This window comes from Anoplopoma fimbria, chromosome 1 (assembly GCF_027596085.1).
Source record: "Anoplopoma fimbria isolate UVic2021 breed Golden Eagle Sablefish chromosome 1, Afim_UVic_2022, whole genome shotgun sequence".
Taxonomy (NCBI): domain Eukaryota; kingdom Metazoa; phylum Chordata; class Actinopteri; order Perciformes; family Anoplopomatidae; genus Anoplopoma; species Anoplopoma fimbria.
Window position 1 is genome coordinate 8,055,169 of NC_072449.1, and position 15,604 is coordinate 8,070,772.

The following is a 15,604-nucleotide window of genomic DNA, read 5'->3' on the forward strand; positions in this document are numbered from 1 at the left end:
TCCCTGGAAGACAGCAACGGGTAAGAAGCTCTTTGCTCCTTAGATAGATTGGCTGTAGGGTTTCATACCAGAATTTGAAAAATTATATTTATATTGGAAAGGACTCGCAAACAATTTGTGTAAGGTGTGCGTTGGAGTGTTAGTATGCATTTATTTTGGTTAGAGAAATTCAGTGAAATTCAGATGGGGAGAGACGACTAGATAAGTCACATGACATCATATCATTTTGTGTATAACTGCCTTTCTATTTAATCTTACAAGTCTACAAAATTGCAGCTTGTAGACGGTTTATTAACTGATATTATGTTGTAACCATGAAATATTTCGCTGTTTTAATTATTTTTTACAGATATCAGAAGTTTTAGTCATGGCTTATGAACCAGGCCGAGGAGACAGCCTTCCTCCCTCAGGTAATTTCTTTTTTTAAAACATTGTTATTATGTAGGGCCATAATATCAATATGTGACCACATTTCATAGACCAACCTTTTAAATTTGAGTGAATGCAGACAAACTATGACCAACAAGTCCCTCAATAAGAAAGTGCCACAACCTAGTGTGCTTTATTACACAACAGGGTGTGATACGTTTTAAACACAGCTGTGACAACCAGTTCAGTACACATTCTTGACTGTACTTTTGGTGAGCACTATACTGTTAGGGACTGTACACAAGTTATTAGGAAGGAGAGCTGTTCAATAAAGGGGAGGGTTGTGTAGTGTTTCTTTTTTCTGCGTCAAAAAATGTAAATGAGTATCATAAGGTGACAGTGACAGCTTTTGGTTCAAAAAGAAAGAATAGCTGCAATAATTAATTTCACCTCTATTGTGGAATTTGTCTTGAGTGTAACAACCCCGTGGATTTATGGAGTAAATTGGTTGCTTTTTGTGACAGACACAAACCAGGCATTGCAACATTGTTAAGTCCTTGCTCTACTTATCATGATGTCTCCCATTCTAGGCACTGTAGCTTTCACAGCCAAGCTGAATGTCGATGAAAGCTACCCCTGTTACTCTGGAGTCCTGAAGCTTACCACTGTACTGGTCAACGAGGGAGGAGGCTACAATCCTGACACAAGCATCTTCACCTGCCCTGTGGATGGCTTCTATTACTTCACTGTGCACATGTCTGTGTATGGACGCGGACAGTGCGCCATCTTCAAAAATGGAGAGAAAGTAGTGTCTCTGTATCACACCTCTCTGCCTGATAAGTGCAGCCAAGTGGCCAGTATGAGCAGCGTGATCCAACTGTCCAAAGGAGACGAGGTCTTTGTGAACATCTGGGGGCCTGGCAGAAACGACATCTTTGCAACTATAGATAATGACACTGTTTTTACTGGTTTTCGTTTGGGTTAAAGACATTATCAATCAGCATCAACATCAATAAAGTTAATGTCCTGGACAATAAGCCAGTACCACTTCAGAGTATGCATTAAGAGATAAGATAATCCTTTATTAGTCCCGCAGCGGGGACATTTACAGGATTACAGCAGCATAGAGGATAGTGCAAAACAAGAGACATAGTAAAAAAACAAGATCAAAAATAAGTATTATAAATAAGCAAATGAGCAATAAAAAAACAGTAAAGAATCCACAGTAACTGAAATATTATATATACAGACAGAAACTATTATAACTATTGTATTGCACAGTGTATTTGTATTGCGGTGTATTATACGGTTTGTCGAATGTTTCCTTGTGGTTTTGCATCAATAAATCAAATTCCTTCCTGAAATGAACTTGTAGTTTTAATGTTTTACTCACCAATAATAATATAATAAGCTACTGTATGGAAAATAGAAATGACAGTGCCACAAAGCTTCGTTTGAGTCTTCCCACCACGTGGGGGCGCTGTCTCAGAATTCATCACACATTTTACACAGTCCACGCATGCGCAGACGGTGTGTTTTCAAACAAGCGGAAGGAAGCGGCGGTGGGAGAAGTGAGCGACCTGAGAGAGCGTTGGATTTCTTATTTCTCACGTTTAGTTTAAACTTTTTTTAAGTTTTTAGAATGGATTTAGAAACTGGAACATACGAACCAGGATTCGTGGGGATCCGGTTTTGTCAAGAATGGTGAGTTTGCGGCCAAATAGAGCTTATAACTTTACGTGTTAAAGCTAAACACACGTGACTACACTGCGTCTCACGATACCCCTTAACGCGCCTGTCTTGTTTTCCAGTAACAACATGTTATACCCTAAAGAAGACAAGGAGAACCGGATCCTGCTTTATGCGGTAAGTATATATAGGTATGTCAGTGACATGTAGTGTCTCAGTGCAATGCATGATGAAAAACAAGTTGTATTATTATTATATTCCTTTATTGATCCCCATGGGGGAAATTCAAGTGTTGCAGCAGCTCAACTACACAGACACAGACAATAAATACACATACTATACAACTACACAGACAATAAATACACTTACTAAAACTACACATACTATACAATACAACTACACAGACAATAAATACACATACTATACAACTACACAGACAATAAATACACATACTATACAACTACACAGACAATAAATACACATACTATACAACTACACAGACACAGACAATAAATACACATACTATACAACTACACAGACAATAAATACACATACTATACAACTACACAGACAATAAATACACATACTATACAACTACACAGACACAGACAATAAATACACATACTATACAACTACACAGACACAGACAATAAATACACATACTATACAACTACACAGACAATAAATACACATACTATACAACTACACAGACAATAAATACACATACTATACTATACAACTACACAGACAATAAATACACATACTATACAACTACACAGACACAGACAATAAATACACATACTATACAACTACACAGACAATAAATACACATACTATACAACTACACAGACAGACAATAAATACACATACTATACAACTACACAGACAATAAATACACATACTATACAACTACACAGACAATAAATACACATACTATACAACTACACAGACAATAAATACACATACTATACAACTACACAGACAATAAATACACATACTATACAACTACACAGACACAGACAATAAATACACATACTATACAACTACACAGACAATAAATACACATACTATACAACTACACAGACACAGACAATAAATACACATACTATACAACTACACAAACACAGACAATAAATACACATACTATACATTATAGTATTGTATTTTTTATATATATTATATAGGTGGATGCTTTAAATAAGCCCAGTGGGCTTTCTGCCTCTTCCTGCACTGTAATATAATTTATCAATGTTGTGTTTTTTATATTTTTCAATTGTGCAAATAAACTAGGTTGTTGCTGCTGCTGCTTTTACAGAGCTAGATCACCATGTGATATTTTGCCTTGTCTTTTTTACTGTACTCATCACACAGTGCAGGAACTGTGACTACCAACAAGAAGCAGACAACAGCTGCATCTATGTCAACAAGATCACCCACGAGGTTGAGTAAGTAAAAGGAAACATAGTGCTAAATTACTTATTCAGAACTTTTTTTTTTCTTTTGCTTGAAATTGACAAATTAGTCATTTAGCAGACGCTTTTATCCAAAGCGACTTACAATAAGTGTATTCAACATAGGTATTCAAGAGAACTACTAGTCACCAGAAGTCATAAGTGCATCTCCTTTCTTAAACAAGCATCTAAGAGCATAAACCAGAGCAAAAGTACAGTGCAGAAACAAACTAATACAAATACAATAAGTGCAACAAACTAATACGTATACAATAAGTGCAACGAACTAATACGAATACAATAAGTGCTAAGAGGAAGGCTCAGGGTAGTACTTCTTGAAGAGGTGAGTTTTCAGCCTGCGCCGAAAGATGGGCAGCGACTCTGCTGTCCTGACGTCAGTGGGGAGTTCATTCCACCACTGAGGGGCCAGGACAGAAAAAAGCTGTGACCGGGTGGATCGGCCGCAGGGACCTCTGAGCGACGGGGCAACCAGTCGCCCCGAGGCAGCAGAGCGAAGTGGTCGGGCGGGGGTGTAGGGCTTGACCAAGGCCTGGAGATAGGAAGGAGCTGTTCCTTTCACTGCCCTGCAGGCTAGCACCAGAGTCTTAAACTGGATGTGAGCTCTTACAGGGAGCCAGTGGAGAGAACGGAGAAGGGAAGTTGTGTGGGAGAACTTGGGGCGATTGAACACCAGACGAGCTGCAGCTTTCTTTCTGGACAAGCTCCAGAGGTCTGATGGCCGACGCCGCAGGCCAAATAAGATAAGATAAGATAATCCTTTATTAGTCCCGCAGCGGGGAAATTTACAATTTAATAAGTAAAAAGAAAAGTAACAAAAATGACACAAATTTAAAGGAAAGGAGGTACAAGTAAAAATAAATATGCCACACTGCTGTTCCCCTCCGCTTCATGAGAACTTAACACACCCTAATACTGTTGTTTTTGTTTAGCTCCAGACGGTTTAACTGTCATCACGTACAGGTCTACACAGGACTCTGAGACTCTCGTGGGTGTTGTTACAGTTTTAACAGTACATCTCACATTAAAGGCTCAAATGATTTGATTTGGGTGTGGTTTTTCCTGATCGTTGTTCATCCGCTACATCTTTCTTACCCCATAACCAACTCAAATATGGTCTTAGAAATTCAGATAAATGCGTTCTCCAGACACTTTCCAGTACAGTAGTCCTGACATTTAAGGGGGATCTTCCAAAAGTTAGTGAAAAAAAGAGAATCCATCGATTTCAATTGAGCACATTCAGACTGCAGAAAGTACTTTTACAATGGTGTTAATACATATTGAGTGACTACACATAAGGCTAAACATTTGTAAAAGCGCAACGTTTGTAATGCCCAAGATACTAAAACGTTACATTGCACATTTTACGTATTTAATCTGTCACTTGAGGGCTAATTGTTGGTAAATCATCTAGAATCTTGCTTTTCTCTTTCTCTTTCTCCAGTGAGTTGACACAAATCATTGCTGATGTATCTCAGGATCCAACACTTCCAAGGACAGAGGACCACCCCTGTCCCAAGTAGGTTTTTCCATAATTAATAGACGTCACCTATTTTCTCCGGAGCCCCCTAATTTTTCATTTCTTTTGAAAAGTGAATATTTATTGTGTTGTTACTGCAGTGCAACCTTGAGTATTGTTTCATTGTTGCACAGAAAAACAGCTTTGTTTTCTTGATCTTTTCTTCTTTCCAGAAAACAAAACGTTGCTTCCTCCATTCCTAATTCGCCTCATTCTCACTATGATCTGAACCTTTACTCTCGAGACCAGCAATATATTCATTTCACCACTTTCCCATCTTGAACTGGGCAGGTTACCATCCTTTTGGCCTTGACTCCTGATTGTGTAATGAGGCGTAGTGACATAAAGCATTTTTGTTTGTAACCGTTTCTAACCGTGTTCTCGAACCATGTCCACCCAGATGCGGTCACAAGGAGGCAGTGTTCTTCCAGTCTCACAGTATGAAGGCTGAGGTAACGAATGTCATTTAAACACATAATGCATTACCTGTAGCTTTAATGTTTTTTTTTCCTGTGGTCTATACATCTTTTCTCGATTTTAAGAACTGAATAGAAGATCTAATATTTGAATATGTTTCTTCTAACAGGATGCTATGAGACTGTACTACGTCTGCACGGCCCCTCACTGTGGACACAGATGGACAGAGTAAAGCTAGTGATAATGAAGAGGTCTGACATTTTCATCTACAGTATTGCTGTTCACAAAAAGCTGCAGCTCAGAAGGAGTTCTTTCTTTACTTTAAATGTGCAGTTTTTTTTTGTCAAACAGCAGAGTTGCTGATTTTTGTAGACCCTGATATTATCTTTGTTTGATGACTTGCAGTTTGTCTGACACCATCTTGTGAATATAATGTATTAATATTTTTTTATAGCAATTGTCATTTTCAAATGTGTTTTGTTAGATTAAAATAATCAATTGTATCAACTGTCTCTGAGTATTTCATTAAAACTTGTTTGAAGTACATTAGCAGACACACACATGCTTTTGGCAGCATGGACACTTAATAGGCCTCTTCAGTCCTTTTGACTACTTTTTATCAGGATTACACCCCTTTTTGTTTCCGCCCAATGTAAACGCATACACACTACTGGATAATGTATATAACATACTACTGTTTTCCTCTTATCACTTTACACAAAGCAGTCATGCTTCATTTCCGGCAAAGAAACGGCCCCAGCTTTCCTGTCTGGAATATTTACTTTCTTGATTCCACTTCCTCCTTTTTCAATTGGGTAATTTCCACAAAACATGTTGGGTAACTCTAGATTATTACTGAGCCATATTGGCATATAACTTGTATGGTTTAACCAGGAAGGTGTACTTTCCACGACCACACCTCCTGAGACAGGCTCCTTGATAAGGCAGCTGCACAGTCCGCTGCATTCAAAGGAATCCATCCACGGAGCTATGGCATGTAAGACACACTTGAAAATCTTTTTGCAATTATTGCTGTGAATAACATTACATGGAATGAACCAACTGATTTATTATGACGTTGCTTTTAAATTTTTCTTTAAATCGCTTTTCAGTAAACATTGTTTCAAGGCAGCAGTGGGGAGCAGTTCCCCCTAAAACGAAGGACTCCTTGAAAGGCATAGTCCAGAGGGTTGTCATACACCACACCGCCAACCCAAGATGCAAGGACCAGAAAGACTGCGTGAGCCGCATTCTCAGCATTCAGAGAAATCATATGACCGAAAGAGGCTTCGATGACATCGGCTATAAGTGAGTAGCTCCAACAGTCCTGGTGAATGTCATTTTTCGTGTGATGTTAATAAAGTGTTGTATGTAGGATGTCGGCGTACTGATTTTGTAATGTCCATCAGAAGTACTACCCTGAGCCTTCCTCTTAGCACTTATTGTATTCGTATTAGTTTGTTTCTGTACTTTTGCTCTGGTTTATGCTCTTGGATGCTTGTTTAAGAAAGGAGATGCACTTATGACTTCTGGTGACTAGTAGTTCTCTTTAATACCTATGTTGAATACACTTATTGTAAGTCACTTTGGATAAAAGCATCTGCTAAATGACTAATTTGTCAATTTCAAGCAAAATGACTGTAATGTAATGTATCCCTTCCAGTAAGTTTCTGCTATTTTTCAATACTAAAGGATCCTCCACAATACTTTTCTGTGCGTTTCAGTTTTCTTGTCGCAGAAGACGGCACAGTGTATGAGGGCCGCGGCTGGGGTGTGCAAGGTGCTCATGCCAAATACAACAACCATGACTCACTGGGGATTGCCTTCATGGGCAATTTCAATGGTAATTGTAGTGATTAACTTTTTTTATTATTATTGTGCAACAATGAAAGCACATCAATCATCTCGGGATTATAAAGACAAATCAGGACCTTCAGAATGGGGTTATGAAGTCCGATTTGATAATGCTACGTCTTTTCATTTCAGATGACACGCCAAGCATAGAGGCAAAGTCTTCTGTCAAACAGCTGCTGCAGTCTGGAGTTTGTCAGGGCTTTATAAACCCAAAGTTTACCCTGATTGGGCACAGAGATCTGGGAAGCACCGATTGTCCAGGAAATAATCTGTATCCTGTCCTCACACAGCTGAGCCCATAAAGATCACTGCAGATTGTGATGGTTTTCATGGGAAATTTGTTCCCTAGCATTCATTTCATTAAAACCTTCACCAGTTTATTTTTAAACTCCAGATTTGGAATGCAACGGTTGACGGGATGAAAAAGGAGTTCATACTATAACACTAATACATTTTGATCAATTTTGTCTTGAACATTTTTTTTAATCATGGCTGTCATCAGAACTAAGGGAAGGTTGTTTTTTTTGTCCCGCAGGTTTCATAGCTTGTTAGACTTTCTTTAGCAGCAGAGGGAGCCATCATAGAGCAATAAACTTTAGCTATCCCCAAGTGCAACATATTTTCAATTTGTCACCATGCTACTTTTGTGTAACCCGAGTGCAATATTCATATGTTTGGAATACATTTGACTGATGAACACTCTGCATGACATTGTTATTAATGGGCAAGTGGTGTAAGCTAAACATTAACATGGAATTAACCTGGTGCTAATATGATATCAATAAATACCAAGTAATCAGCAATATTGTGACTATTTGATTCATTATATTTTACTGGTGTGATGATTCCTCTTTCTGTTCATCCTCTCCCACAGAAGACTCAGGTAGGTTTTAACTGTTTGGGCCACTAAACCAAATCAATTAAGATAATGATAAAAATATAAGATAAGATAAGATAAGATAATCCTTTATTAGTCCCGCAGCGGGGAAATTTGCAGGCTTACAGCAGCATAGAGTAAAGTACACACAAGAGACATAGTAAAGAAAGACAAGATAAAAATTTAAAATTTAAAAAAACAAGTATTATAAATAAGCAATAAAAACAGTAGAAAAACACAATAACTGAAATATAATATTTACTGACAGAAAAAAACTATTTTAACTATTATTGCACAGTGTTTTTAGTGTCATGTGTCATGTGGTCTGCTGGGAGCAGAGCTGGTTGTGCAGCCTGACAGCAGCAGGAAGGAAGGACCTGCAGTACCTCTCCTTCACACACCGGGGGTGAAGCAGCCGGTGGTGAAGGAGCTGCACAGAGCTGTCAGGGTGTCCTGCATGGGGTGAGAGGTGTTGTTCATCAGGGATGACAGCTTAGCCATCATCCTCCTGTCTCCCACCACCTCCACCGAGTCCAGTGGACACCCCAGCACACTGCTGGCCTTCCTGACAAGCTTGTTCAGTCTCTTCTTGTCGGCTGCTGAGATGCTGCTGCTCCAGCAGACCACTGCATAAAAAATGGCTGATGCCACCACAGAGTTGAAAAAGGTCTTCAGGAGTGCTCCCTGCACTCCAAAAGACCTCAGTCTCCTCAGCAGATACAGTCTGCTCTGACCCTTTTTATACAGTGAATTTGTATGATTAGTCCAGTCCAGTTTATTGTTCAAGTGAACACCCAGGCACTTATAAGATTGCACAATCTCAATGTCCTGTCCCTGGATGTTCACTGGTTCCGGAATAATATATATGAACGGGACTCGAACCCGTATCCTTGAGTGTGTAAACATACTGAAAGAGGAGCTGAACCACTACGCTACGTCCAGACCATATACCTAAATATATTGTAGGCCTGTAAATTTGTCTTTGCAATTAGCGTGTTTTCTACCAAATGTCCTCAGGGTGCCACTGCAAAATCACTGTAAACAACCCAAGACATGAAATCTAATATTTAACAGAGAAAATCAACCAAAGGGATTACAAGTGTTGAGACAACAATGTGTGCTTTCTGCAGAGCCTGAAACATTCCCAACAAGTGCTGACTTGTGCAGTGCAGGGATTAGTGAGGGCGGACCCTATCAAATTAAGAGAAGGTATAATGGTAACAGATTAAATGTCTAACTCCGGTTGTCATGTCTGATGTCTGATGTCTGGCACTGTAAAAGACCCAGTGTAACAGTTGATTTGATTAGATTCGTCCTTATTAGTCATAATCTTGATAGAAGTGGAAAAGTGTAAGCACATGTCCCTATACTGTGGTGGCTAATGCATTAGTGGTCAGGTTGCAGCAGTGGGGTGATCTTTTTTGATATGCATGGTTTACTTCATTTTGAATAACTTTTTTCTTCTATTTATATAAAAAAAAAATGAATGGACTTATTTCTGCCATGAGCAGTCAGAATTGAAAACAGAAGGGACCTTTTACAAATATGTTCCTCATATTCCTCATAAATATGTTTATGCCTTTTTTTAATTTACCGGATAGGCTCCGAAGTTTCCATTTTATGCCTCTGCCTCTATTAAAGCACGCAATGTTCTTTACTAATAGAAAATGTTTTTAAGGAAAAAATAGTGAAAAGCTTTGAGTATAATGACCAATAAGCAGCAGGATACCTGAAAAAGTTATCAATGGAAATGCACAAAAAGATTGAATTAAACAAATATTGGATGTCCTATTTACTTACAGTCTAATGCAGTGGTTCTCAAATGGGGGTACGTGAAGGCACTCCAGGGGGTAGAGAGATTTTTAAAAAATATATTTAAAATTAGCATCCATTCAAAAATCCTTTAAAAATTGTTATTTAATAAATATTCAATAAAATATAAGTTCATAAACTGAATTTAATGCAACAATGCAATCGTCAGTGTTGACAGTTTAATAAATCAGACACTGATGGCACACCGCTGTGTATTACATCTGTCTTTCAACCAAAAATGCTTTGCGCTGGTTAGGGGGTACTTGGCTAAAAAAGTATTTCACAGGAGGTACATCACTGAAAAAAGGTTGAGAACCACTGGTCTAATGCAATGCTTGAGGTCTGCATAGTTCTCAACTGTCTCTTAATGGGTTCTGTGTCTCAATGTTGATGGATGGGAAGGCATTTAGGGAGCAAATTAAGTTTGTTCAAAAGCTTCAGGTGAAAATAAATCTGTGAGAGAGCTCTGATGTGTCACACATACGTAACACGGTATATAACACAATACTCCCCAGGCATAGTTTCACTCCTCTGGATGGATCCTTTAGGAGAAAAACCATGCAGCATATAGGCAGGAGTGTAAAACCTGAGTGTAAAGTTTGTACTGTAGTGCCACTAAGTGTGTCATGAACTGTCTTTTTATTTGTTCATTTTGTATTAACCTTCCCTTCAGGAAGACGATCTAGCTTCCAATCCTAACATGCCTCATCCATATATGATGGGATGCATCATCATCTCTTTTTCCTTTCACCCACACAAGCAAACACTAATTTTAATCATAAATCCACTTTGCCTGCATTCTTGTACAGCATACTTATTAAATCATAGTAGAAATTGGTTTATTGGAGAAGTTAATCAAGTGATTTTTTTCAAAATAAGATCTGCTAACAGGAGTATTTTCACAATATTGAGACAGTTTAAAGATGACTGGAATCACTTTGCCCAATCCCCCCCCCCCCCCCCAAAAAAAAAAAAAACCAAATCCCTAACATGCATCTGTTCTTGCGTTTTGCTCTGTTGGTTTAGGCCTTTTTTTTTTACCGACATGATCGTTCGGGCTACACCTACATGTACTTCTTACTTTTCTTTGAGTATTTTTGGCAAACTGTGGTGTCAACGAAGGTGCACAGAGAGACAGAGAAAACGAGAAAACGAGAGAGTGACGAGGCCAGCCCCGAGGGCAAGGCGCGTGTGGGAGGGTTGAGTTTCATGAGTCTCGGATGTGATATAATTAAACCCGAGAGTTCACCGATCAGTCACACAGATTGACAGTATTTCACCCCCCCTTCACAGTGCTCCATAGGTAACTAGTTGTGAGCAGCTGTGATCATGCGCATTTGTTGTCACGCTGTCTGGCCAGTGCGCCTTTGGATCAGACGCATCTCTGCTCTGCTCTGCTCTGCTCTGCTCCAGGGGGACGCATCTGAGGACTTTTTTTTTTTTTAAAGATGGATAACTTGAAAACTTCGGAGCGATTTTTCCACAAGTCCTCCTCATTCAGCATCAGCAGCCTGTTGTTGAGACGAGAGGGAGTGATGGGTGACCCGGAGGCTCCTTCTCCGTCCCAGAAACTGCGCTCCGCACATCCAGAGACACCCAGTCAAGAGGGAAACAACTCTGTCCCCAAATTACGCACCAAAGCAGCAGAAGCCAACACGGCGGCTCCAAATGGAAAACGACAAGGACATAAAGAGGAATCCAAGAAAAGCAGGGGAGCAGAAGAAAGTGTCAAACCTGAGAAACCATCTTTCAGTTATAACGCGCTCATCATGATGGCGATCCGCCAGAGCCCGGCACGACGGCTCACACTCAACGGCATCTACGAGTTCATCATGGACAACTTCCCCTACTACCGGCAGAACAGACAGGGGTGGCAGAACTCAATCAGGCACAACTTGAGTCTGAATAAGTGCTTCGTTAAGGTGCCGCGCCACTACGATGACCCGGGTAAAGGCAACTACTGGATGCTGGACCCCTGCAGCGAGGACGTCTTCATCGGTGGCACATCTGGGAAGCTCCGGCGCAGGACAGCAGCTGGCTCCAGAACCAAGCTTGCATTGAGAAGAGGAGGAGGAGGAGGAGGAGGAGGAGGAGGAGGAGGAGGTCGTCTGATGTCCTCCAGCACCGCAACCAGCCTGACCTTGGCCGCAGCGGGGTCGTTTTACTGGCCGGTTCCGCCGTTCCTGCCTCTCCAAACACCTGTACGCACCCACCTCGGCGCCGGGACTTACCTGAGTGCTCACCCACGCTTCCCCAACCACTCCACCTCGATGGTGTCGCAGAGGTCCCGGTTGAGCTCAACAGGTGGTGCAGACGCAGACCGGCTCGTGCAGACGCACCAGGAGATGTCTTATATTGGACTCAGTTGCGCGCAGTCCCGACGCCATCAGATTGGCACCGCCTGCACCGCTTTCTCCACCTCCATCCCAGCGTGCACCCTGCCGCTGTCGGATCCCTACTCCTTTAACATGATCTCCGGACAGGCCAGCTATTTCTACTCTCATCACCACATACCGTGTGGCGCGGCGTTTAGTCCGTGCCAAGAGGAGTGCGCCGTGTCCAAGACGTCACCGGGACATTTCTTACCCAAGAACGGCCACTCAGACCTCATGGGGTTCTGCAATGACTTTCCACATTACTGCCCTCAAGTCAGCTCAAGTCCTCCTTCGTCTTGGAATATAGAGAAATAAAGCAACAGTCATAGTACAAAGTTTAAAAAAAACATCTCTGTGTTTAGATTAAGAAAGTTGACAAATGAAAGGCCAGAGCGTTTTACTGAAAAGAGGCCCTGCAGATTGACATTTATTGAGTTTATGAAAAGCTTGTTTAATTAAATATCTCTCCCCCAATAATGTCTTTGTACTACATTGACAGAAATCTCGATTGAAACTTGAAATGATTGAAATTACTCCTTGATGTTTTATCACCAAGATGATTGTTGTGCGATTTGTGTCAAATTTAAATATCAATTAGCTGAAGCATAAACAGCATGAGTCAGAGTTTAACAAAGGCTTCTATACGCACACAGAGCAATTTTTCCGAAATTGTGCAAAAATATGTATTTGCGCATCGGTTTGTTATTTCAAAACACGTCGGTGTATCCAGGGACAGGGTCAAATGAAAGATTTTCTTTTTTTTTTTTTTTTTTTAAATTTATGTAATGAATTATCACTCACGGATAACTCTGCATCTATTAAGTGAAACTATATCCCTGTTCTCATATGAATTGTTTCCACATCATGTATGCACTTGCCAGAATATAAAATTGTTTGCGCGCATGTCACAGTTTTAGGCCTAATGCCATCATATAGAATTTACCAACAAAATGCCATGAAATGTCATTCTAGAAATAAAATAAAACGAAAACAAAATATTCATTGTTTCTTTTTTTTAATTTAGCAGCATGTTGACCCGAGACCGTTACACCTTTACTATCACACTTACACTGAGCTAAACTCGTTCAGCAGAAAAGTATACAGTGATTGGAAAAAAATATATATATGTTTAAATTTGCAGCATTTATTGTCTTCGACTTTTGTTGAAAAGAAAAAAAAATGACATTACAATTTGAATTAGCCTACATGTAATTAAACGATAAATAATGCATTTTATAATTGTGGTTTTCTTTTTTATCCTCATTAAAATCTACTGCTGTTGATTGTTCTTATGTGTGCTGTTATTAAATGTTTCACTAGACTGATTCAATTATTTGAAATCATTTGTGAAGTTGCAGTAAGGAGGCCTCTTTATTGACATGCTGTAACCTGTTTTTTGTTTTTTTTACAGTTCAAACGTGCTCCAGAAGCTTCTTTGAGGAGACATCATGTGCGCAATCAGTGAGGTAACTACAACAGGTAGACCTGGCATTCTCATTGATCTGTCTAGTGTTTCACTGCCTGTTCAACTCTCCCTCACCTCTCCTCTCCCTGATATGTTGATTCATAATAAAATATATGTACGAGGATAAAGATAAGAGGAGCTTCCATGAGACAAAAGAGTCTTTATATCAAGAGACCCCCAGCCAAGCCAAGCCACCCTTCCCAAGACCAGTCACATTCAGGAACGCCTGTGGTTGAGGCAGACTGGGCTGGATCCGGTAACTTCACTGTTGGCAAACTCACAGTCTAGATAGATGCAAAGATAGTAATATGTTTTATTACTTGCATGAGTAATTGTGGTCGCAGAAAGCAAAGGAGAGAGCTGCGAATCAACAGGTTTAGTTATACCCTGGGGCAGGAGTAAAGAGATATAAGTTTGATTTTAGTTTAATAAATAAGCACCTTTTTTTGGCTGTGATAACCACAGAGATAAATTATCCCTGAGATTTATTAAGCTTTCAATTGACTGTTGGATTGGGACAATTTGGTGCTGATATCTGATTCTGAAGGTGACATAGAAAAAAGAAGATGTTTTTTGTTTAGTTTCTGCTCTTGTTTGTGTTCACTGAGCCCACTTTGTGAAATCTTGTCAGTCTACAGTTATGTTATGTAATGGACTCAAAATAGTTACTGTTTTATTTTAGGTGAAAGGAGGGTAGTGTATTTTTATAGGAGAGCAAGGCCTTTTTTAAATAATTTTTTAAAATCTGATTTATATTTAATTCATTTTTTCCCTTGTAAGATTACTTGTAATAATGATGATAATCATAATGAGACAAGTCACATATTCAAAAAAGATGCCTTTTCTGTGAGCCATGTGCTAGGGACACCAGTCCTTTCTCTATATCAGGGATTTGTTTTTTCTATCAAGTTAATATTTTCAGACAATTATTATTATATTTTGCTAATCAAAATAGACACCAATATTTATAAGAAGACCGTTGTCCACTCTAGGAGTTATTGACGTTATCCTCTTCACAGAACCCCGAACTAACAGCTCCAACCTTCACTATTTTGAATCGTAAACAAAAGAACGTGTCAAAGTGCACTTTAAATCAGTCCCTAAAGAAAGCAATGTATTTGGCCATATACTAATAAAGTGTAAATGTAATCTTACACATTATTCTGTTGTTTCAGTTTCTTTTCCCCATCTGTTTAAATTGCTGTAGGTGTATCTCCGCTCTCTTAATTGGGTAACTGCAAAAGATTATTGCAGTCACATCACAGTCCACAGCCACTCTCGACTTACAGGCCCGCTGCTCCACAGTTTAAGATGTAAGTCTTTTGGCTGAGCTAGGTGTGCTTTATAGAGATGTAGCACCGCTCTGAAAGCAATCCCACACGCTCACCTTTCTCAACAGCACACAGGCTGCCATTATCTGCAGCAAGTGGCTTCCACAGGTAGATCTGCCACCCAATGAAATAAGGTGGGTGGGTTATACACCCCCAGGCGTCTGCCTGTCTCTCGCCAGAAAGCTAATCTCTCAATGTCTCATTGCTTCTGTGTAGATAATGTTGCCTATGTCCCTTTCTCTTTCTCACACACACACACACACACACACACACACACACACACACACACACACACACACACACACACACACACACACACACACACACACACACACACACACACACACACACACGCACACACACACACACGCGGTTCTTGTTGTGTTAAAGAGCAAAACAAAGACTTATCTGTTTGGGTCTGTGATAT

At 39.8% G+C, this 15,604-nt stretch overlaps 4 protein-coding genes across 4 annotated transcripts; all 4 read left to right on the forward strand.

Moving 5' to 3' along the window:
• Positions 1-1,730, forward strand: LOC129096173 (complement C1q and tumor necrosis factor-related protein 9-like). The gene is made up of 3 exons (XM_054604868.1): positions 1-20; positions 350-410; positions 960-1,730. Exons 2-3 carry the CDS (start codon positions 368-370, stop codon positions 1,352-1,354), a joined length of 438 nt encoding a protein of 145 aa, XP_054460843.1. The 5' UTR covers positions 1-20; positions 350-367; the 3' UTR covers positions 1,355-1,730.
• A 179-nt stretch (positions 1,731-1,909) lies between these two features.
• Positions 1,910-5,945, forward strand: polr2i (RNA polymerase II subunit I). The gene is made up of 6 exons (XM_054601690.1): positions 1,910-2,073; positions 2,181-2,235; positions 3,430-3,503; positions 4,972-5,046; positions 5,447-5,498; positions 5,633-5,945. Exons 1-6 carry the CDS (start codon positions 2,012-2,014, stop codon positions 5,693-5,695), a joined length of 381 nt encoding a protein of 126 aa, XP_054457665.1. The 5' UTR covers positions 1,910-2,011; the 3' UTR covers positions 5,696-5,945.
• A 439-nt stretch (positions 5,946-6,384) lies between these two features.
• On the forward strand, positions 6,385-8,118 carry pglyrp5 (peptidoglycan recognition protein 5). Its single transcript, XM_054601721.1, has 4 exons — positions 6,385-6,460; positions 6,576-6,771; positions 7,188-7,306; positions 7,450-8,118. Exons 1-4 carry the CDS (start codon positions 6,454-6,456, stop codon positions 7,617-7,619), a joined length of 492 nt encoding a protein of 163 aa, XP_054457696.1. The 5' UTR covers positions 6,385-6,453; the 3' UTR covers positions 7,620-8,118.
• A 3,336-nt stretch (positions 8,119-11,454) lies between these two features.
• On the forward strand, positions 11,455-12,786 carry foxg1c (forkhead box G1c). Its single transcript, XM_054604067.1, has one exon. The coding sequence runs from the start codon at positions 11,455-11,457 to the stop codon at positions 12,694-12,696; it is 1,242 nt and encodes a 413-aa protein (XP_054460042.1). The 3' UTR covers positions 12,697-12,786.
• The last annotated feature ends 2,818 nt before the right edge of the window (positions 12,787-15,604 follow it).